Source organism: Pyrus communis, chromosome 5 (assembly GCF_041283825.1).
Source record: "Pyrus communis isolate YQ-2024b chromosome 5, ASM4128382v1, whole genome shotgun sequence".
Taxonomy (NCBI): Eukaryota; Viridiplantae; Streptophyta; class Magnoliopsida; order Rosales; family Rosaceae; genus Pyrus; species Pyrus communis.
The window spans coordinates 21,160,827-21,183,561 of record NC_142569.1 but is presented as its reverse complement, the minus strand read 5'-3'; the positions used below and the strand labels follow the sequence as shown (position 1 = coordinate 21,183,561).

General features: G+C 37.8%; 4 protein-coding genes across 6 annotated transcripts; 1 reads left to right on the top strand and 3 right to left on the bottom strand.

Annotated features, from left to right (window-relative positions):
• Positions 1 to 5,173: 5,173 nt before the first annotated feature.
• On the bottom strand, positions 5,174 to 8,818 carry CML30 (Calcium-binding EF-hand family protein). The gene has a single exon (XM_088694751.1). It carries the CDS (start codon positions 8,495 to 8,497, stop codon positions 7,943 to 7,945), a length of 555 nt encoding a protein of 184 aa, XP_088550877.1. The 5' UTR covers positions 8,498 to 8,818; the 3' UTR covers positions 5,174 to 7,942.
• On the bottom strand, positions 5,174 to 11,382 carry LOC137725635 (protein disulfide-isomerase SCO2). 2 transcript variants are annotated; one of them, XM_068464389.2, is made up of 3 exons: positions 10,963 to 11,382; positions 10,748 to 10,874; positions 5,174 to 8,944 (listed from the first exon to the last, which is right to left on the bottom strand). In XM_068464389.2, exons 1-3 carry the CDS (start codon positions 11,326 to 11,328, stop codon positions 8,871 to 8,873), a joined length of 567 nt encoding a protein of 188 aa, XP_068320490.1. In that variant the 5' UTR covers positions 11,329 to 11,382; the 3' UTR covers positions 5,174 to 8,870. The 2 variants fall into 2 exon arrangements, with proteins under 2 accessions (XP_068320490.1, XP_088550876.1); XM_088694750.1 differs by lacking the exon at positions 5,174 to 8,944 and adding an exon at positions 8,965 to 9,502.
• Positions 5,219 to 7,439, top strand: LOC137725637 (Tetratricopeptide repeat (TPR)-like superfamily protein). Its single transcript, XM_068464391.2, has one exon. The coding sequence runs from the start codon at positions 5,219 to 5,221 to the stop codon at positions 7,085 to 7,087; it is 1,869 nt and encodes a 622-aa protein (XP_068320492.2). The 3' UTR covers positions 7,088 to 7,439.
• A 7,360-nt stretch (positions 11,383 to 18,742) lies between the features above and the next one.
• On the bottom strand, positions 18,743 to 22,523 carry LOC137724947 (Leucine-rich repeat (LRR) family protein). 2 transcript variants are annotated; one of them, XM_068463582.2, is made up of 9 exons: positions 22,340 to 22,523; positions 21,358 to 21,916; positions 20,307 to 20,770; positions 19,944 to 20,079; positions 19,738 to 19,809; positions 19,566 to 19,634; positions 19,405 to 19,476; positions 19,225 to 19,293; positions 18,743 to 19,078 (listed from the first exon to the last, which is right to left on the bottom strand). In XM_068463582.2, the coding sequence occupies exons 1-9, from the start codon at positions 22,413 to 22,415 to the stop codon at positions 19,030 to 19,032; spliced, it is 1,566 nt and encodes a 521-aa protein (XP_068319683.2). In that variant the 5' UTR covers positions 22,416 to 22,523; the 3' UTR covers positions 18,743 to 19,029. The 2 variants fall into 2 exon arrangements, with proteins under 2 accessions (XP_068319683.2, XP_088549417.1); XM_088693291.1 differs by having other exon boundaries at positions 20,307 to 20,762; positions 21,371 to 21,916; positions 22,340 to 22,491.
• Positions 22,524 to 22,735: the final 212 nt, after the last annotated feature.

Here is a 22,735-nt window from a genome sequence, read left to right as displayed (position 1 = left end):
TGTTGTGATTGGCCTCCTGGTTGGAGGAAAAGTCTTGTGGGTCCTTGACGGTATGTTGTTGACCGGTGCTTAGTAGTTTCGGGATTGGTCAAGTATGGTACAAACATAACCATTCGAACGATTTCTTGGTGGTTTGTAGGTAATGCCATGTCAATACTCGTGAATTCCACTTGAAATGAGATAAGACAAGCTGAAGGTGTGTAAAGGTACACACGTCTTTTGATGTGGTAAATAATAATTACATTTACACAACCGGAGGAATGCACGGTAGTGCAATCGTAGATGTTGATTTGGTTCCTCTAACGCCATTGTCAGAAATCTAATTCTTTTCAAATGAATATGCACTTGAGAGGTCTAAGACTGATAAGGATTTTGGACACGTTTCTCTACAGAGAAGTGTCATCCGGTTTTCAAATGAAGTTGACTACTGTTGACTCCAAGTCATGAATAAGATGGTTCACTTTCGGACGGTTTTAACCGTTGAAAAATATAAGTGATGCTCCACTATGCTAACTCTGTACAATCGGAATGTCCAAGGAACATGTCAACATGGATTTCCAAAATGATCAATGTCATCGAAAGGTGTAAAACAAAGGTGAGATGAGACAATAGTTCAGTTGTCAGAAACTTTATTCATATCTAACATCACAACTATACTAACTTTCCTCGATCGATAAGTGAGAATTTCACAATACTTCATGAGAATTTCAACTTTCTTCCATTACAACCTTTTGGGAAGAAGAAAAGAATATCGTCTACCAAGATCACGTCTCCCAAAAAATGTACCAATTTAACCAACTAACATTTGAGAAATTTGGTATAAAGTTGACTGTTGGTATTTAGGAAGTTTGATCTTTGCTAAAGTAGATGGGAAAGTCGTTTGTAAGACTACAACGAATTCAACAAGCTATGAAAGAAAACTCGAGTTCCAAAAGTGGTCGGGTAGACCATCAATTCAAAGTCGTCACCTGATTAAGTTTCTAAAATCTAGGTACGAACCTAAAGTTCGATCTTTCTCCTTTGAGGTTCCCTAGATAAGGTGTTTGGTTGGGTAAATTCCTAATAAATAAGCTTTAGTAACTAAGTTATCTCAATAATGTAAGACTTGTTCGAAAAGATGCAAGGAAAACTGATGTAGTATGAGAAAGTGGATTGATCGTGTACTCTACTTCTTGCATTCGGTGGCATCCTAAGTAAAATTTTGAGACATGACGCCAAAGGTATATGTCCTCGAAATGTACTATACTACTAACCAACTCTACGACATGAACTAAAAGGTCTTTATAGTTTTCTTGACACTCAAATCACTCTAACAGTGAGATATCATCTCGTATTTTGATTCTACTGTCTACTTGTGGAAGTGATCGAGAGGTGGCTAGTCGAAGAAGTTTTGATTACCTAAATGGGTAATATGGTTAACATAACCGTGAGTTTACTGTCTTATTACAAAGTATGCTCCTAAGTTTCCATGATTTTGTTTCTTCGACTTAAGTAGTCACTGTTAATCAGTCTATCAGTTGGGCCACTAATTAACATAATTATGATATTTTGATATTGTTCGCTACAATGAAACTGTGAACCGCGTTCTGGCACAAAGGTATCACTTCCATATACTAGCATGTGTTTGGTATTAGAAATCATACCGCCTGAATACTGGTTGACAGTTCTTGGATATCAGACAGTATCGTCAATTAATAGTGCCACCATAAGCTAATTACAGGTTAGAGCCCACTCGGATAGTTAGTTAATGGACGATTGGTAAGGAACTGGTCTGGTGAAGTGGTTTCATTAATTCTAGGAAAAATACTTACTACTTCGGGGATTTCTACTGACCGTAGGTATAACAACTCGCATACATGTGCTTATTCTCGTTGAAATGACAAGTACATCACCAAAAGAAACTCAGGAAACTAGCTTTGGCTGGAACGTCCTAAGGCCGGAAAAATAATTTTCTAATAATCTACTTTAGGACGGATTGAAATGGAAGTCGATCTTCCTCCTAAAGATCTGGAATGATCACTAGTGGGTTTGGAAAGATTAGTGCTGTTCAGGGACCAAAAGTGATTGTCCCCTTGATGCTCTTATGTCGAGTGCTACTTTTTTAGCACCACATTGACACTAGAGACATTTCTGGAAATTTTGACGAAAGTACAACTTCGTAGGAATTTCGATAGAAGGTATACTAACGGATATTGCCAAGGGATCAAAACTATTATTAGCTTCCATTCTCGAAAGGGTTGGTAGAAATGACTAGATGGTAGTGGAATTGATGGGTAAATCCCCCGTGATGCACAACTATCGATATAGTAGCCCTACTTCAGGGCCATCAACTTGTCTCAAATCCACATCTTTCCTTGGCAGGGAGGTTCGTCGCTTAAATCTAGAGGCGTCTGCCAAAACGATGTTCTAGAATGTCGATAAGTCGTCTAAGTCACCAAAACTTAGAGAAAAAGTTAATACATTTTTCGTACTCAACGAGGTGGCAGGATTCGGAAATTAGGCTCAAGAATAAAAAATGCTTACATCACACGTGTGATGAACACAATACTGCCCAAATTTATGCTCTGATACCAAACTGACACACCCCGACCCAAAACATCCACTTGGACTCCGAATCGAGCTGTGCTAGTCGACACTTGGAGGGTGACGAAGCCATAAAGTGTAGTGATGTAAAAATGTGAATAAATTTAAACCTAAAAGTGCCTAAATACAAGAGTGTGCTGTGAGCGGGAATGAACCCAATTCACATGGATGACATAGTATAAGTACAGTACAGTACAATAGGGTGAGAAATTATACCATCGAAGGTAACTGTATACCCCAAGATTTTCTAAGAATCGTTGTCGATATGAAAGCTCAACCACTAAAACCTGGAGAGGCAAAAAATAAGGGTGAGTGGGCCTGAAAATAACGTTTTAATAAAAACCTTTGAAAACGTTATAACCCCTTGTCGTAAAACTTGTATAGTTTCCAAAATATACATACAATGTATAGTATGAAAATACTTACCATAGCCTGCAAAATGTAAATAAGGCATGACATCCCAAAATTACAAACTCTTAACAGTAATATAAGTAAAATCAGGTGCTCAACAAACTATGCTAGCACAACAGTCGGAGTTGCCTAATGCGACCTATACGACTGAACTAATGCTCATCAATCTATGCTAGCACACGAGTCGGAGTCACCTAATGCGACCTGTACGATAGGACTGGGTGTAATCATAATATACGCTCTAGTGCTTCGATCACGTAAAGACTGGCGATAAATCGCGGTCACCTACGAGTTGGAGTCGCCTAATGCGACTTGTATGACAAGACTTGCACCTACTTGGATCTAAGGCGAGCGTGTGGTGCGGAGGTGAACATACAAGTGAATGGGGTAAGCACTAACAACAGGGTGCAGCAATGATGAGTGGACTACATAAATATAAGCATGCCATAACAATTCAATAATTATAATCAACATAAAAAACTTACCTGAGCATCCTGTAGGATTATTTAGGCATCTCACAATAGTGCAACATTTCTTATAACATTATTTAATCAGGGCATCAAAGATTATAAGCATACCTATGCATCCCGTAAAATTTATGATAACTTCATAATTTTCTATTATTTCGCTAATTCTTATAAACTTTAGTCTAGACCAGGCGTACGTAAGAAATTCTTTTCCAAATGCATAAATGGAAACTATCAATCATATATATATATATACTATAAAAAAGGAAAAACCCACTCACCTGAAGTCCACGCTACAACTCCCTAGCATGAATATCGAGGCATCACTAACGATTGTCGCTTATAACAAATATCAAATCATGTCTTAGAATTCTTATCGATAAAACACGTAGCTTACATAAAACACATCCCCAAGTGTTCTAGAATGATTTGAAATTTGTTCTAGGCGACGATCGTTAATGACGTCTCGATGTTCATGTTAGGGAGTTGTAGCACGGACTTCAGGTGAGTGGGTCTTTTCCTTTTTATAGTATATATATATATATATATATAATTGATAGTTTCCATTTATGCATTTGGAAAAGAATTTCTTACGTATGCCTGATTTAGACTAAAATTTATAAGAATTAGCGAAATAACGGAAAATTATGAAGTTATCATAAATCCTACGAGATGCACAGGTATGCTTATAATCTTTGATGCCATGATTAAATAATGTTATAAGAAATGTTGCACTGTCGCGAAGTGCCTAAATAATCCTACAGGAAGAGCAGGTAAGTTTATTATGTTGATTAGAATTATTGAATTGTTATGGCATGCTTATATTTACGTAGTCTGCTCATCATTGCTGCACCCTGATGTTAGTGCTCACCTCGAGCCAAGGCCAGTCATTCACGTGTATGGGTCAGTCTTGTCGTACAGATCATATTAGGCGACTCCGACTCGTGTGTTAGCATAGTTTGTTGAGCACCTAATTTTACTTATATTACTGTTGAGATTTTGTAATTTTGGGATGTCATGCCTTATTTACGTTTTGCAGGCTACGATAAGTATTTTCATATTATACGTAGTATGTATATTTTGGAAACTATACATGTTTTACGGCGAAGGGTTCTAACGTTTTCAAATGTTTTTATTAAAACTTTATTTTCAGGCCCACTCACCCTTATTTTTTGCCCCTCCAGGTTTTAGTAGCTGAGCTTTCATATCGTCGAGGATTCTTGGCAAATTTTGGGGTAGATGAGTTACCTTCGATGGTATAATTTCTTACCCTATTTTAGGGTCATCACATGTGAATTGAGTTCACTCCCGCTCACAACGAACTCTTGTATTTAGGCACTTTTAGGTTTAAATTTATTCACGTTTCTACATCACTACACTTTATGGCTTCGTCACCCTCCAAGTATCGATCAGCACAGCTCGATTCAGAATCCAGGTGGACGTTCGGGGTCTAGGTGTCAAAATTTGTCATCCATGAGATTTGAACCTAAGACCTCTCGCTTCCAAGTGAGAAGGAATACCTTTAGACCATAGTACTGAGTGACTTAAAAAAAAATAAAAAAATAAAAAGATTGAGCAGAGCATTTGTTAAAATAGGTGGCTTAATCTCAACAGTAGGATGATATTGGACTGTCAAGATTAAAAAGGCTTGTATGTACAGTCGAGCACAAACCGAGTCTTAATTTAAGTCGCGGGTTTTATACACAAGGATTGAGCAGAGCATTTCATTAGGGTTTAAGCTAAAATCTCCCTCAGAAATGGCGTCTCTCATGGCGATTCGACGCGCACGAAGCCCTTCGCTGTCTCCTTTCTTAAAGTTACGGCCTCTTCACCCTTCTCATTTCGCCTCCTTTCACGGCAACAACACCACCGCCATCCCAACCCTAACATCAGCGAAAACCCTAAGCACCTCCGCCGTCCCAAATGAGTACCCGAGGCCTCCTCAGCAGCAACCCCCGCCGTCCGATCCTAGGTATTTCAATGACCAGGCGAACCCTAACCAGTGGAGCCCAGAAGGTCAGGGATACGGCAACCCGAACCAGTGGAATTCGCAGACCCAGGGCCAGAGGCCTGGGAATCAGTTCAATTATCAGGGTCAGAACCAGAGCTATCCCAATCGGGGATATCCTAATCAGGGTTCGGACTATCCCAATCGCGGATATCCTAACCAGATTAACCAGAATCAGAGCTACACACAACGCGGAAACTCGAATCAGTGGAGTCCGGCTCAGGGGCAGGGGCAGGGCACTCCTCAGTATCAAAACCCTAACCAGGTGAATCCTCCTCCTCCGAGCCCCAATTTTCAGCAACCCAGAAGCCCAAATCAGTGGAACAATCCCAATCAAGGATACCCACAACCTGGAAACCGTAATCAGTGGAGCCCACCAGCTCAAAACCCTAACCAGTGGAGCCCCCAACCTCAAAACCCTAATCGGTGGAGCCCACAACTTCAAAACCCTGCTCAGGCTGTGAATCAAACCCCGGAAGTTGTGCCCCGTTCGATCGATGATTTGAGGAGGTTGTGCCAAGAGGGAAAGGCTAAAGAAGCCCTTGAGTTGATGGATAAGGAAGGGGTCAAGGCTGATGCTGATTGCTTTCGTTCTTTGTTTGAGTTGTGCGGGAGGTTGAAGTCGCTCGAGGACGCAAAAAAGGCTCATGATTTCTTTTTGCAGTCTACCTGCAGGGTTAATCGTGAGTTAATCCATAAAATCATTGAAATGTATGGAAAGTGTGCGAGCATGACTGATGCACGGAGAGTGTTCGATCATATGCTTGAGAAGAATATTGATTCTTGGCATTTAATGATTAATGGGTATGCGGATAATGGGTTAGGAGATGATGGATTGCAGATGTTTGAGGTGATGAGGGAGAAAGGGTTGCAACCCAATTCCGAAACTTTCCTTGCAGTATTCTCAGCTTGCGCTAGTGCAGATGCGGTGGAAGAAGCATTTATACATTTTGAGTCGATGAAAACTGAGTATGGAATTTCTCCAGGAGTGGAGCATTATATGGGAGTTTTAGATGTGCTTGGAAAATGTGGTCATCTTTACGAAGCAATTGATTATATTGAGAAGCTCCCATTTGAGGCTACAGTGCCGGTTTGGGAGGCATTGAAAAGTTATGCTCGGATTCATGGAGATATTGATCTTGAAGATCATGCTGAGGAGTTAATGGTTGCTCTTGACCCGTCAAAGGCTGTTGCGAATAAGATCCCAACTCCACCACCGAAAAAGCATACTGCTATTAGCATGCTTGATGGGAAGAACAGAATTAGTGAGTTTAAAAATCCAACGCTCTACAAGGATGATGAGAAGTTGAAGGCTCTTGCTGCGATGAAAGGAGGAGGCTATGTGCCAGACACAAGATATGTCCTTCATGACATTGATCAGGAGGCTAAGGAGCAGGCCTTGCTTTATCATAGTGAGCGTTTGGCAATTGCGTATGGTCTCATCAGTACTCCGCCAAGGCAAACTCTTAGGATCATCAAGAACCTCCGCGTCTGCGGTGACTGCCATAATGCCATTAAGATCATGTCGAAGATTGTTGGAAGGGAATTGATCGTCAGGGACAACAAACGATTCCATCATTTCAAGGACGGAAAATGCTCTTGCGGGGATTATTGGTGAAGAGCAGATGTCACCTCAGAGCTGTCTAAAGAGTTCTTCCCAGTTGCAGTTTGGTGTGTAAAAATTTCGAACAATGCCGAGCTATATACGGGATCCTTTGCAGACCAGTACCCGTGCTTCTAGTTGGTAGGAGATTAACCATCCACTGCTTGTTTCGACATACATACTGAGCTTTATATGCATTGCATTATCTATTTGTCAAAATGCCAAATCACATTTGCTTATCCTTTTTCGGCCTTCTGATTGCTTTCTTCCTATGAGATGCTTATGGAAATAGCTGTATTTTGGTTAATGATGTCTTGAAGCTATTAGAACATACTGTCAAAACATGTCAGGATGGTTGTTTCTCTAACTTTATGGTGCACAGATGGTGTTTTGGTATTTAGTATTGCATGAATATTTTGGGTCTAGTGGTACTTTTTCTGGTCAATATTAGAAGATGTCCCGAATTCGAATTTACCGCCCCCATTTATAAAACAAGAAAAGAGGGACTTTGGCATGATAGATGACCAGTGTCCAATTTAGATGATGTTCATAAGACTATATTTTGATGAGATTCTTAGCTCTCTCTAGTTGTATATCCCCTCATGTCTTGATCATGTGATGAGCAAGATAAAACACAATTGTGTCTTGATCATGTGATGAGCGAGATAAACACGAGGCAAATTATACCACCAGTTACAGGGCATATTATCTCGAAGAAAATAAGAGAAGCATTTGTTGTCTTTGGGAAACAACGTAATCTCACATTATGCTACTACCATTCACCATGCAAGGCAAATTCCACACTGAAGTGCTTCACATGGATTTACATAAACACACAGAAACACAAATGAAAATTAGGTCTCTATTGCTCTATGCTGGTCTCATGGAACGAGTCATCATGTTCATGAACTCATCTAGGTCAACCATACCATCCCCATCAGTGTCAACCGCTCTCACCATCCGCCGGCAGTCTTCAAGGTTGCACCTCTCCCCCAACCTCCTCAGCACTTCCATAACTTCTTCTGCACTTATCTTTCCATCGCCGTTCAAATCAAACGTCCGAAAAGCATCCTGGATGTCCATCGTTCGAATCCCTCCCTTCTTGTGTACTTCCATGAACTCCTCGAAATTGATAAAGTCATCCCCATCCAGATCAACAATCTTGAAAATCTTCGGCACTTCTCCAATCATGTTTCCCTTTCCCAGTGCTCTCAGTATCGCCTTGTACTCTGCCTGAGATATCTTCCCATCTTTGTTGGAGTCGAACTTTTCAAATACTTTCTTCATCTCATTGGGATTTGGCTCGAAAGTAGGTGCTATGCCGGAGTTTTGTCTGTCTCGAAAGGAAAACATCTGAGATGGTTTGCGCAGAAACTTCCTCTTTGAGAGGTTGTACTGGAAGTCGAGGAAGTTTGCATTCGCCATATTCGTCTCAGCTGATCAAGAAGAACTACGAAAATCAAACTTCGATGCAACGGTCCAGGTAGCCCTCACTACGAGATTGCAGAAACCGGGCGTCTCCGATCTTTATATACTGAACACAACAATTTGATTCCTTTACCAATTTGTGGTAACTCAAGAACAAAAGATTCTTAGGTGATAACTGACGGAAAAAGCTAGGAATAGATAAGAAAGAATACATTCTTTAGAAAAGCTACAAGCAACTACAATCTCCTTTCTCCTACTCAAAACTCTCCTTTTGAAGAGTGGCTTTAATTTTTTTCCCGGTATACCAAACTAATCGTAAAATATTTCCTGGTATACGAAAAAAATCTCGTACGAAATAACTCCGTTTAGCTCATGGCGGTTTTCCGTTATCCAAATCCTCCATCACTTCAATGTCCTTGCGAGCTGTTATCTTCTGTACATATCCTGCAATGGTAAATGTCTCGGTAAGGTTGTAATTCAAAGCCACAAGGATTACGAAAGATTCAGTAAAGTTAGAAAGCACGCATTAAACGCAAAAATGAGGACCCGAAGGAATCAGTAAAGTTTCCATTCGAGCTTTGAACAATCTTTCAAGCCCTTTAAGCATCCTACCCATAAAGGCTTCCTTCATATAGTAAATATCAAAGTTAACGTTTACACATCATCAAATGTCTCCTCATATATCTTTGCAACAAAGAATGGCACTCAACTGGTTGCCAAACATTGTCCTTGATTCTAGTTTTAGCACTAAACCACCATCCAATAGAAAAGAAAGTTGGCAAAAAGGAGAGGACGACAACAACAACAAAGCCTTATCCCACTAAGTGGGATCAGCTATATGAATCCTAAAACGTCATTGTCCCTTGTTTTGTACCATGTCTTCCGTTAGATCCAAGTAGTCCAAGCCTTTTTTTAGAGTCTCTGTCCAATTCTTCCTAGGTCTTCCTCTACCTCTTTGGCCCTGAGCCTCTGTCTCGTAATCACATCTCCTAACTAAAGCGTCTGTAGGTTTTAGTGCAGAAAAAGAGAGAATTGAAAAAAAAACAGTAGACATGCTTATGTTAATTTAATTCCATAAATCTTGAGATGATATATTTTCTCCTTCACCTAAGTTGCAAACTTAACTTAAAGAAACATTTGAACGAGGAACTAATTTGAGGACTGGACTCAAAAACTTACACATCAACCAATACAACTCATGATTACTAGAGGAAAATCTCGACCAGCCAACAGGAACTGGTTTCTCGCTTCTAATTGTCTCTATAAATTCTATTGAATATAGTCACAGATGAGAGATGGAAGAATTGCATATACCAGAAACCACAAGGATGCTTCGTCCAACATTAGCCAGTAAGTTCATTGTACTCAGGATAACTGTCAATCACTACCTTATACAGTTTCATTTCCAATAGGAGCGATTCTTTGCCTTGACGCTGTGAGAGCTTCCGGTTCATGAGTATGAACACTCCTATCCGCTCTTCACAAGCTTAGATTGTTTATAATTCACTAGATAGTAACATAATACATGTAATTAAATAAATTAGATGATAACATACTATCATAGCTCCTTATATTTATCTCTCTATCTCACACACACAGAGAGATGGGAGTCGATGTTTATGCCAACCGACAATGGTTAAGTTGTGCTACCGCCTGTTGGCCTCAGTAATTGAGAAAATGAGAGGTATGACAGGGAACTCTATAAGTTCTTGACATAATTTATGAATACGAGAAAGAATTCAGAGAAGCCAAATGGCAAAACGTACAACATAAAAATTTCCCAGAGGCATGCAAAGAAACCAAGTAGAACTTCCAGATACCCGAATTAAACATATCAAAGGATTATTCCCAAGTAAGAAGGCCTTTTTGTTCCCACTTGCCTAAGTTAGAGAATTCGAACAATGAGTCGATGATGCTCTATTCCCAAGATTTGCACTAAGCGTGTTCAGTTTGGCTGTCAAGCCTACCAGTCGGAGTATATAACTTAGCCTTGTATTGTTTAGAAGGGAGAACGTTGACATATTCCGACAAGCCAATCGGTATTTGTACCAGTCTATGTTAAAAATCAAAATACGCTTCTAAGCGTTTTAACAAAGTATCAGAAAATCTACTGTTTAAGAGCTAAAGCCCGTTTACTTACTCTTCGTGTGAGTGTTTAAAGTCGTAAACAGTATGAACACACACACATATGTAATGAACAATTCAGTAAGCCCCCCACAAGAGAAGAAAATGTAGAATCATACATACCAATTCCTTGGCAGGGTACGCATTTGCGGACTGTCTCTTTTCTTCTTTTGTTGTAATAACTTACAAATCCCGAGCCTTGGCAACTATTGCACTTTCCTGTCCATTCGTACACAACTTCCTTGCAATCCTACAACAATTTCCTTATCTTTTTAACAAATATTTTGATTGAATGATCCACAAGCAACTTTGCAGAATACAAGAAGTTAGATTCTGACCTCAAGTACAGGATCGCATCGGAGCCTCCGGTCAATCTCCTCCACCGAGACCGGAGACGTATTGGGATAAGTCATGGGGAGCGGGAGGGCGTCACCGTTGTCGAACAAGTAGCTCTCTCTATCACGCGACCATTTCCTCTCCTTGGCGCTCACCTTAACACCAGAACTGCCATTGCTGCCGCCGTCGAGGTCAGAGTCTTGGCCAATTTGGACGCCGATGGAAGCCCCGTCAGCGGTGGCAGAGGGGAATTGGATTGGGCGGGGGAATGTGGGGCCCCGGGGGAGGTCGCCGGTGCCGGTGCCGGAGCCGCAACGGAGGGGTGAGAGTCTGGTGGGGAAGAAGAGGCGAGGGTTAGTAGCCAACATTCCAAGAAATGCTGAGGAGCTCAAGAGTCAGAGGAGAGAGAGAGAGAGAGAGAGAGAGAGGTGATATTTAGAAAAGCAACCGTCATATTTGAATATTTAAATCTTACTGTTACGAAATGTTTAAAATTTAGATTATACGGCTATGAATTTGGGGCATTCAATATGTCACATCCTGGGATGTAGTACGGGTAAAGAATGCATGTGCATCCCTTCATCTAAACATCTCTAGAAAAATTCATCTAATTTATATAACTTTTAGTCATTAACGTATGTCAAATAAATTGTCATTTATTGTAATTTGGAGCATTCAATATTAGGGCGCATTGTAGCCACAATCTGTGATGCAGTATTAGTAAAGAATGCATATGCATCACTCCATCTAAAGATCATCTAATATCCTCATGATTATTGTCAACTTGTTTGATTCACATATATAACTAAACAATTTTCAAATCGAAAGAAATTGTCTAAAGATGATCTTTAGATAATGATAAATGGAATGAATAATTCATATTATGACGTTTGCAAGGAGTCATTCCTATTCCGCAATACTTCTTTGTTTATCAAAACTAATAGAAAGGAAAGTTGTGTGAAATCCACCTACCGTTGCATTATGAAAGGACAATATTGCCCTCTTGGTCAGGAATGAGGACTTTCTTTCTTCTCCATAACATTATTTTGTTAGGATGCCATATGGCATCATCTGTTTGTGACAAGCGTACAATAGATATAAGTTGGTTAGAGGTAATTAGTTGGTAGTTACTACAAATAGTGCATTGCATCTGTTTGTGACAAGTATTATGTTAAACCCTTCTCTGTGCAATTACGAAGACATAGAGCAAGGAATCTATCATTGGTATCAAGCCAGTTTGTTCCTCTTGATCCTTAAACGTTGTATGACATGGCAAGCTTTGCAAAAAAGTATGGAATCCAAGATTTCCAGTTTGGAGACTGAGATCGATGAATTCAAGAACTCGCAAGATGAAGTAAAGCGACTCAAGAATTGATCTTGGTGCAATTGCAGTCACTCATGGCACGTTGTAATGGCAGTCCTTTGGGTGAATCTTCTGAAGCTACCCTTGGTGAGAACCAAGGTCAGGATCACATGTACCCGAATTTTAATCACCAAGAATTTGGGAACAATGGTAAACAGCAGATTCAATCTTCGTTCTTGAAATTGGATTTTCCTAGATTTAGTGAAGGAGATGATCATTTGGTGTGGATATACAAAGCAGAACATTATTTTGATTTCTTCAACATTGAAGAATCCAAGAAAGTGAAAATAGCTTCATTTCACATGGAGGAAGAAGCTTTACAATGGTTTCAATGTGCTCATTGCTTGATTAATTACACGAATTTGGAAGATTTTATGACGGTTATGTATCAATAATTTGGTCCTTCTGAACTCGAAGATTTAGCTAAGAATCTGGTAAAGTTGAAGCAATTAGGAACTCTTAAGGATTATGTGCTCAATTTAAGAAGATTAGCTAATCGAACAAGAGATATCAGTTCTGCATTACTAAAATAATGTTTCATTGGAGGATTAAAGCTAGAATTACGACATGATGTGAAGTTACTGAAACCCAAAAATGTTCTTAAAGCTGCAGCTTTTGCTCATCAAATTGATGCAAAACTCATAGATCTTAAGTTGAAATCTAAACCTCATTTTTGCAATCAAAATTTTGATCTCCTCTACAGAACTTGAATACTAATGTTGTGAGTAAAATTCGTCCCAAACCTCATAATATTAGGCGATTAACTCCTGAAGAAGTAGATCATTGTAGAAAAATTGGCCTATGTTTTTATTGTAAAGAAAGATTTCTAAAAATGCATACTTGTGAAAGGAAGCAACTTCTTTTGATTGATGTGCAAGATTTTGAGTTTTGTGAAACTGAAGACTTGGAAAATGAAGAACAAGAGATTATTGCTCGTGCATTATTTGGTACCTCTACACCTCCAACAATTCAAAACATGAAGGTTTCTGGTTACATTAAGAAATGTCTTGTGACTATTTTGATTGATTTAGGAAGTTCTCACAATTTCATAGATGTGGGATTAGTCAAGAGGGTGAAAGGTTTTTTTAGATAAAGGTCATGTTTTTAATGTCAAGATAGCTGATGGTGAGAAAGTAGCTACTTAAGGTACATTAGCTCAGACCTCTATTACCGTATAAAAATTCACTCGTATCTCATATTTATGTCATTTCTTTTGGAGGGTGTGATGTTGTATTAGTGCAATGGCTTAGAACCTTGGGGCCTATACTTTGAGATTTTGATAAGATTTATATGTAGTTCACAAAAGGGTCTCAAACCTTTTGTATCACCAATCATAATTCTAGTGAAGAACATATTCAAGATATTTCTGCATTACAATTGCAGAAATTGTTAGTACAAGACACAACAATTGTTGCAGTTTTTGTATCAAATGGAACCTGAAGAAGGCAATTTGCTGCAGTTAGATGTGCAGTTTTGTATCAAAATTCTCAAGATCTCAATAAATTTCAACTGCAATAGTTACCCTTTTTAAAAGATTATGAAATAGTATTTCTCACTCCTACATCCTTACCTTTTCACAGAAGCCATGATCATAGAATTCCATTGATGCATGGTAACAAGCCACCTAATAGCAAACCTTATAAATATAGTCCAATATAGAAGGCTGAAATAGAAAAGTATGTTACAGAATTGTTAAAGGTTGGATTCATCAGAGTTGGCCACAATCTTTACTCATCTCCAGTGATACTTGTAAGGAAAAAGAAAGGTACTTAGTGCATGTGCATGGACTACAGAGGCTTGAATTGCATCATCTCAGTTAAAGATAAGTTTCATATACCTCTAATTGATGAGTTATGGGATGAGCTATATGGTGCACAATACTTCTAAAAATTCGACTTAAGGGGTGGGATACCATCAAATTCAAATGCATCCAAATGATGTTGAGAAAAATGTATTTAGACCACATGATGGACATCATGAATTCATGATGATGCCATTTGGTTTAACAAATGCTCCATCAACCTTTCAATGCCTTACAAATGAGATTTTTAGACTACATTTAAGAAAATTTATTTTAGTTTTCTTTGATGACATCTTGGTCTATAGCTCTACATCGTAGTTGCATTTAGATCATCTTAGATTGGTATTTGATACATTAAATGAGCATAGTTTGTTTGTCAAGCAATCTATGTGTGCATTTGGCAAATCTAAAATGGAATATTTAGGTCACATTGTATCTAAACAGTGAGTTTATACAAATCCTACCAAGTTGGAATCAATTGCAAAATGGCATGTACCAAATTTTGTGATAGTATTAAGGTAATTAGTCCATTGACTGCTTTGACTAAAAATGATGGTTTAAGTGGTCTTCAGTAGCTACTAAAGCTTTTCTCACTTTGAAAGAGGCAATGTTACCTCCATAAGTGCTTGCATTACTAGATTTTAGTAAACCATTTGTAATTGAGATTGATGTAGTACTCCAACAAGAGGGTAGACCAATTGCTTTCACTAGCAAGACCCCTTGTCCAAGAAATCAAGTGTTGTCAGCCTATGAGAGGGAAATGTTGGCAATTATTCATGCCATTTATAAGTGATAGTCATACTTAGTTGAAAGCAACTTCATTATTCAAATTGATCATGACAATTTGAAGTATTTTCTTCAAGGAAAAGCACATATTCCATTTCAACAGAAATGAGTGACTAAACTTTTAGGATTTGACTATAAGATCTAATTCAAGCAAGTGTGCAATAATTAAGCAGCTAATGCTTTAAATAGGTCTCCATTGACTACTATAACTCTTCTCTGCAATCTATACAAGAGTTGGAACTTCAGGTTATTTCATATCTTTACTCACGGTGGATCGATGATCTCATAAGGGATTAGGGAATGATCCTTGGGTAATTTAAAAAATCCAGAAAATTTTGGTTGTTGATGACAATAATCTCACTATTTCCAATTTGAAGTTTCAAGTTGATAATGGATTTCTTAGGTATAAAAATAGAATTATACTAAGTCCTGCTAGTACTTGGAGAGAGAAAATCTTCGCATAACATCATGCTACTCCTACAACAGGCCATGAAGGTTTCTTGAAGACATATAAAAGAATTTCTAGGTTCTTCTATTGGGAAGGGATGAAGAGATTTGTTAAAAATTTGGTTACTTGTTGTCCTACTTGTCAACAAAACAAGTTTGAGACATTAGCTTCTCTAGGATTGTTGTAGCCTCTTCCTATACCAACCAAAATTTGGATTGATATATCCATGGATTTCATTGTAATTCTTCCTCCTTGCAAGGGTAAGACTATGATTTGGGTGGTGGTTGATAGACAATCTAAATATGCCCACTTCACTGCTTTGAGTCATCCCTATTCTGAATCTATGGTTGCTTAGCTTTTTGTTGAAAACATCTTCAAATTACATAGAATGCCTAAGTCAATAATGAGTGATAGGGATCTAGTTTTCTTAAGCAAATTTTGGGAGGAATTCTTTCACTTGCAGGGCTCTTCTCTTTGTTATAGTTTTGGTTATCACCCACAATCAGATGGTCAAGTAGAAGTATTAAGCAGATGCCTTGAGACATAATTGAGATATTTCTGTAGCTTGTAACTCAAGAAATTGGCTTCCATGGGTTGAATGGTCTTATAATACCAATTTTCATTTTGCAACAAAGATGACATCCTTTGAGATTGTGTATGGTCAAGATCCACCAACAGTTCATGCATATGAAAATGGCATTACTAAAGTAGATTCAGTGGATCAATCTTTAAAAGACAAAGATAGAGTTATGTCAATACATAAAAGCAATTTAGAAAATGCTTAGTGCAGGATGAAGGTACAAATTTGATAAACATATGTCTGAAAGAGAATCGAATGTTGGTGATTGGGTTTACTTGAGATTAGTTATATACCAACACATGTCATTAGCTTCACTTCCATTCCACAAACTTCAACCAAGACTTTATGGCCCATTCCAAACTATGTATATGGTGGGATCTATACCTTACAAATTACAGCTGCCTGAGCATTTTAAATTGCATTGCATCCTATCTTTCATATATCTTGCCTCAAAACACATTTGGGAGCTACTATCCAAGCTACTGTGCCATTACCAATTATCATAGATTCTGGAATTCTGCAGGATGTCCCAATGACAATTTTAGACCGTAGAATGATTAAGAAGAACAATACTGCAGTTACTGAGGTGCTAGTCCAATGGCAGAATCATTTGAAGGAAAATGCCACTGGGAAATTGTACTATGATCTAAAGCTCAAGTTTCTAGAAGTGGTGCATTTGTAATTGTAATGTTGTTCTGTGCTGCTGAAATTTTCTCTTAGTTGTATTACTTGTCAATAGTTCTGCACTGCAATTTCTGTTGTTGTTTACTATTATTTGTTTTGCTGAGAGGGTATAACTTGTGTTTCAAGAAGGGGTATTGTTAAATGCCAGTTGACATCATCTGTTTGTGACAAGTGTACAATGGATATGAGTTGGTCAGAGGAGGTAGTTCTTTGGTAATTACTATGAGTAGTGCATCGTAATAGAAGTTGGAACAGTTAATGAAAATGTTGTTAGTATTATGTTAAACTATTCTCTGTGCAATTTCGAAGATGTAGAGCAATGAATCTATCATATTTCATCATACATAAGGATAATTAGAACATTTCATTCTCTTTGGAAACCATTTTTTCATCCATATGTATCAAAAAACTTGACAATTATGGTAACAAGTGATGAACTCTGAATTCATATGAATGATGAAAATATCACAAAAACAAGGGTTGCACGAAGACTTACCCAAAATCTAAGGGGCCAATGTAAGAAAATTGAAACTTCATGGTCTATTTTAAAAATCACAACAAACATGGAGAGTGCAAAATGTGGTTAACCTAAATGATATCACTCAAGAAGAAGAAGGAAAAAAAAAAAAGAAAAGAAAAGAAAAGAGAGAGCTTATTGGATTGGAATTTCCATATTTACCATTAAAATTTTCGATTTGAAATTCAAATTTTTTTGAAAAGATTAAATAGAAATTTGAATGCATATAGAGATTAAGAAAAATTACTAATATTCCAACTAAATTTTTCGAAATATTTCAAACGTATTTCGATTGAATATTATATTTTTCTAATTGCTATTTACTAAATTATGTAATTTCTAATTAACTTTGTATTTTATCATGTTCATTGTTAGTTTTAGTTACATTTAATTCATTGTGTTTATACACTTAAATAAATTAAGATGATGAGAGGAGGCGATTGAGTTAAGCCGCACAATGGGTCAGACACTAAATAGGTATCGAACTCAACACAATTATATAATAATACGTCATTACCATTTATGTAAGTCGAACTTGAGACCTCACTCATAAGTGTAAAAAAATATTGTTAGACTAGATATATAGTACGATTACAAATATTAATAAAGAACAATAAATTGTACATAATAAAGTATATGAGAATATGCTTACTCTTTAGACCTACCACATGGAGATAATAACTATAGAAATATATTCTTCAATAGTAAAAGAAGATATATATATATCCATTATATATACTCTCTCTCTCTAGTTCTTCACATTCTGCTTACACCTAACAAATCTAATAGAGAGATATATTAAGGATGAAGTGACTGGCTATGCCTCCACATTCATATTATGCTGGTTTATAGAAGAGCAACACTTGTGTTCAAACTTCAAAATAGCAAATGACAAGGGAAAAAAATGAATCTGGATTTTAATGTGGTAGAATATGTAAGCTGGTTGTAAGTTGCTTTAGACAACTTTATTTTAACTATTTGCAAACTTTATTGCTAATCCAATCACTTAACAAGTTATTAGATTACATGTTTAATGCATCGTTTGTTAAAGTTTTATTGTGATTATAGTCAAATTGCACCTTTCTTAAGTTTGAGTTCTTTGTTTGTTTAGTTGATTTTCGGAAGATAATGACATCGTGCCTAATCAACGAGATACAGTGTGAAAGGATTTCGTCTTTACGTTTGATATGATTAACAATGCAATGCACGCATGAACTTAAGCTTTTGGAATCCAATGATTTTCAAACATGATTAGCATGCAAAGTAATGTTGTTCTTCTACTATTTCCATCGATATGCCTCTTCATGCACATGATGTCATTGCAAATGAAAGAGGGTGTTAGTCAATTCCCTGGCTCTATTAACATCACCTCTTTTATTAGTGTTCCAGCAGAATCCTCCGAGATCCTTTGCAACTCTAACATCAATTCATATGATAATTATTCTCATAGTTGTCTCTCCTAGGCTCGACTTTTGGCTGAATCGAATCAGAAATACGTGTTTCCAATTTCAATCCAAAAAATATCGTATCTCCGATTTTTGTAAACAATGCAATTTAACAGAACAAAATAAGACTAGCTATCGGGATATCAATAGTTATGCACTTTGCCCTTCATAACATTCTCATTAGTAATTAAGTAAATTATGTTCAACATGTTAGTGGTGAATATGTTACTCATATCGCATATGCTGCACTTGGTTTGTTTGTTTTACAATTATGGTATGACATTTTGAGAAATTAGATGCATATATAAACATGAAGACCTTCCTCTAAACACATTAGTATTGAAGCGGGGCCCATACATCTCACTCTGCCGTCTCTCCACGTTATGGTGATCCGTTCCTGTCATTTGACTCTTGTAGTCTGATTCTAGCGACTAAAACTTCCCAGTCACATGTTAACTGGAGATTCTGGTTCACTGTCAACCTCATTCTTCAACCTGAAATATTAACCACCATAAGTTGCAAAAGAACCATAGCCTTTTCTTTTAGCAGAATAGAAAATATATGTTCTAAGAATGATAGAATGCATAGAAATTGACCGATTTTGGGGGAAAAACTAGAGATTAAGGTTGTTGTTTCTTACTGAATGTTTATCTTTGTATTTTGTAGCGTCTTAGGGACATCACCCTCAAGCTTGTTATCCTGAAGGAAACTGTAAAACCAAAACAGGTCACCAAAGTAAGTTGATGCCATAGAATAAGTCCCAAAAATCGAATGATTTGCTATTGGATAACTATTTGTTGATGGAAGACTATATACTCACATCTCGTGCAGTTTTGGAAGTCGGCCTAATGATTTAGGAATTGATCCTTCAAGCTGGTTTTTCTCCAAATGCCTTTATCATAACAACAACAAAAAACCAGAGTTAAAGGTTTAGCTATCTAAAAGAATGAAGAATGAGATAGAACTTTAAATATAACATACAAACTCTGCAATTCCTTCAATGAGCCCATTTCTGGGATGTTGCCTAAAAGTTTGTTCCCCCCAAGCCAACTGTAAGGAAATCATTCCATCAAACACGCGAGTTAGGAAGTGATCGTGACAAGGCAAGCCAGTGAACACTGGTAGTGCGACTAACAAGTGCATGGTTACTTACATATGGTGGAGTGCAGTTAAATTTGCTATGTTTGGTGCTAGTGACCCGGATATTCCAGCGTCGGTTAGATTCCTTCACGTAATAGAAAAACATTCGACTACGAATCAAATTTAAATCCCCTAGCATTAATCATTATCTAGGAAATATCTAATAATTATATTATTATATCTATACTCAGTCGTGCCATAAATCCTTGTGAAACTCACAAAGTTATTACTCGAAAAAACTTCCCGCGATCACACGTAACACCAGTCCATGAATTCCCTTCAGGTAGACAAGGATCGCCATTCCAATCGGGAGGTGGGTTGTCAAAGTTTCTTCTCAACTCATTCATTGCCATAACTAAGGAACACCAAAATTAAGGGTCAAAATCAACAAGAGAAGATGGAGTGTTTCATAAAAATAGGTTAGCGATTTTCGCACTCCTGTTTCACCTTTTGCATTCTGCCCTTTGATCCTTTATTCATTTATTCAATCCTAAGGCTATAAAAGGAGGGAGAAGTGCAAGAAGAGAAAAAAGGAGTGCGTAATGACTTCCCTAAAAATAATCTTAGGCTTGAATGAAATACCATCTCTAGGGAGAGTCATTCCTCCAAGAGGCAAGACCTGCAAGATCTCACCAGCACTGATGACAGGCCCGACAGGTACCCCTTGACCTGGAGTCATGACAATTTCAGTCTGCCCGGATAAAGGCCATTTCGGCGCATAAACTGTCAAACCCCTGGTGGTAACATTGACATTGGAATGGAAGTTCTTGCCGTTGATAGAAACATTGAAGACTCTCCAACTAAACGGACTCGGGTTTCGGTTGTCCTGGAAGTATAATGCAATGTAGTAAGCTGCACTGGGGAGTGGCCAGGATGGCCATTTGACATGCAATTGCTTCCCTCGGCTTGTTGTGATAGAATTGTGGAATGCTTTTGCTGGTGGGATGTTCCAGAAATCGGAGGGAGTTACATTGGCCTTGCATCTCACAATAGGGTTCTGGTCCATTTGTGGTTGCCATAACCGGTTGAACTTGTCATCTGGAAAGCTAAGTTCATATTTTACATATTCAACATCAGATAGTTTAAATTCTTCAGCATGTATACAATTTTCTGGTTAGTTCTTCATATATATATATATATATATATATATATATATATATATATATATATATATATATATATATATATATATCCCACCACTTAGTTCAAAATCCAACATGTAAACTTAGGTTGGTGTAGGATATGTGAGTCACTAATGAATACATGAATCACATTGTAGATTATGTCATTGACATAGGTATGACTCGCATATATACAATTATTAGACATGTAATCTACAACGCCGATCGATGAAAATGTTGGAACTTCAGACAATTTTATCAGCAAATGTGACACGAGCAGTATCATAAGTACCATATAATTCCAACGAAAAATTTTCGGATAACTTTTTTTTGCCGCATTATCTCTATTAAAGGTGAAACGTGACTCCCAAACTCTCTCACTAGTACGTACCTACACCTAGTTACACTTCCATAAGAGATCTAGTTTACTACATATAGTCAAATTGCATGGCTCTTAAATCATAAAAATGCAGCAAGGATAGTACTAATTAAATAGGGAGTTGAGTTTCTACCCAATTATGTCACCTTCAGATGTTCCAAAGCTACTCCTAACCACTGTGCTAAGTGCATACTTGTTAAAATCTGTGGTATTATACACTGAATCATCCAAGTACTCCAGCTCAAGAGCCGAGATAAAGGGGCTAGAATCCGACCCTGTCATGTTATTCCTCGCAAGGCACACGCTAAATGTCTTCGACTTGGCATGCACCACAATTTCATAATACGAGCTCAACCCATTGGCATAGTCCTCCGTGGTGTTGACCACACTCCATTTAGTCCCCTCCACAATTTGATCAAATACCGGAGGCTCCTTCCCGCCATCAAAATTGCCATAATAGTACGTGGTGCGCACGAGGTACTTCCCACCTTTGATAACAGGGATAGAGTAGCAATACTTACGTGCGGACTTGTTAGGGAAATAGCGCAATGTGGCAAGTATGGGGACAAGGTCTTCTTGTTTGATGGTGCTGGTGTTTCCTACCAATATAAAGCCCTCGTCTGTCGTGTACTTTAGGTTCCCTACTGTTACGCTCTCAGATGTCGGCCCAGCTCCACAGTTTAGGAGGTAACCTGCATTTAAAGACATTAATTTGCATGTATAGTTCATAATTTGGGTACTTCAAGTGTATATTAAGAATATTAAGAGTTTGCTTGTTTTATAAAACATATCAAATTGTGTTACCGGAAGTGGGAGTGAAATAAAACCTTAGAAAATTTTGAGTTTTGGTTATGTCCAAAAACACGAGTGAAGAGAGATGATAAAAACCATTTGCGATTCATAACAACTCTAACCCTACAAAAAAATTGGATTATGCTTGTTTATAGAGACAATTAATCCTAGCAAAACCCTAATTCTGTCCAATCAACAAGATCACAAAAATGGTAGGGTTGGTTTTGTTTTGGATAAAATAATGAACAAGCAAGAACCCTAAAGCCAAAATTAATGAGGAAAATATAGGGTTTCATTAAAAAAGGAGGATGTGTGGTACCAACCTCTAGGGTTAGGTTGAGAGTGGGCGAGGAGAGGGATGGAGACTAGCCATAGGAGGAAAAGGAGGTAGAGGGACATGTTGTCCGGGCAAAACTTTTCACCCAAAAAAAAAACACAGGACACAAAATTTTGCAAAACATTTGCCAAGTTTTTTTCTTCCTGCTAAAATTGACGAATGGGCGCCATTGGGGGGGGGGGGGGAGGTTGGGGATTGTCTGGTTTTGGTTGCCATGTGGACGTCTTTGCTTGAAGATAGACAAACAAATGTTTGACCAGGTCAACAATTTTCATTTAAAGGTCCGCTTTGACCGTTAAGAGTAAATAATTCGTTCCTTACATCTTTTGTTCCACAATTTAAGGTTATTTACAACTATCAAATTAAGAATTCTCATATGTAC

Coding starts and splice junctions, on each gene's coding strand:
- LOC137725637 (XM_068464391.2), top strand. CDS start 5,219: ATGGCGTCTCTCATGGCGATTCGACGCGCACGAAGCCCTTCGCTGTCT.
- LOC137725635 (XM_088694750.1), bottom strand. CDS start 11,328: ATGTTGGCTACTAACCCTCGCCTCTTCTTCCCCACCAGACTCTCACCC. Junction 10,875..10,962: donor GATGCGATCCTGTACTTGAG/GTCAGAATCTAA, acceptor AAATTGTTGTAG/GATTGCAAGGAAGTTGTGTA. Junction 9,503..10,747: donor CGTACCCTGCCAAGGAATTG/GTATGTATGATT, acceptor TAAAACCTACAG/ACGCTTTAGTTAGGAGATGT.
- LOC137724947 (XM_068463582.2), bottom strand. CDS start 22,415: ATGTCCCTCTACCTCCTTTTCCTCCTATGGCTAGTCTCCATCCCTCTC. Junction 19,810..19,943: donor TTTTTTCGAGTAATAACTTT/GTGAGTTTCACA, acceptor TATTACGTGAAG/GAATCTAACCGACGCTGGAA. Junction 19,294..19,404: donor CTTCCAAAACTGCACGAGAT/GTGAGTATATAG, acceptor TTGGTTTTACAG/TTTCCTTCAGGATAACAAGC.
- CML30 (XM_088694751.1), bottom strand. CDS start 8,497: ATGGCGAATGCAAACTTCCTCGACTTCCAGTACAACCTCTCAAAGAGG.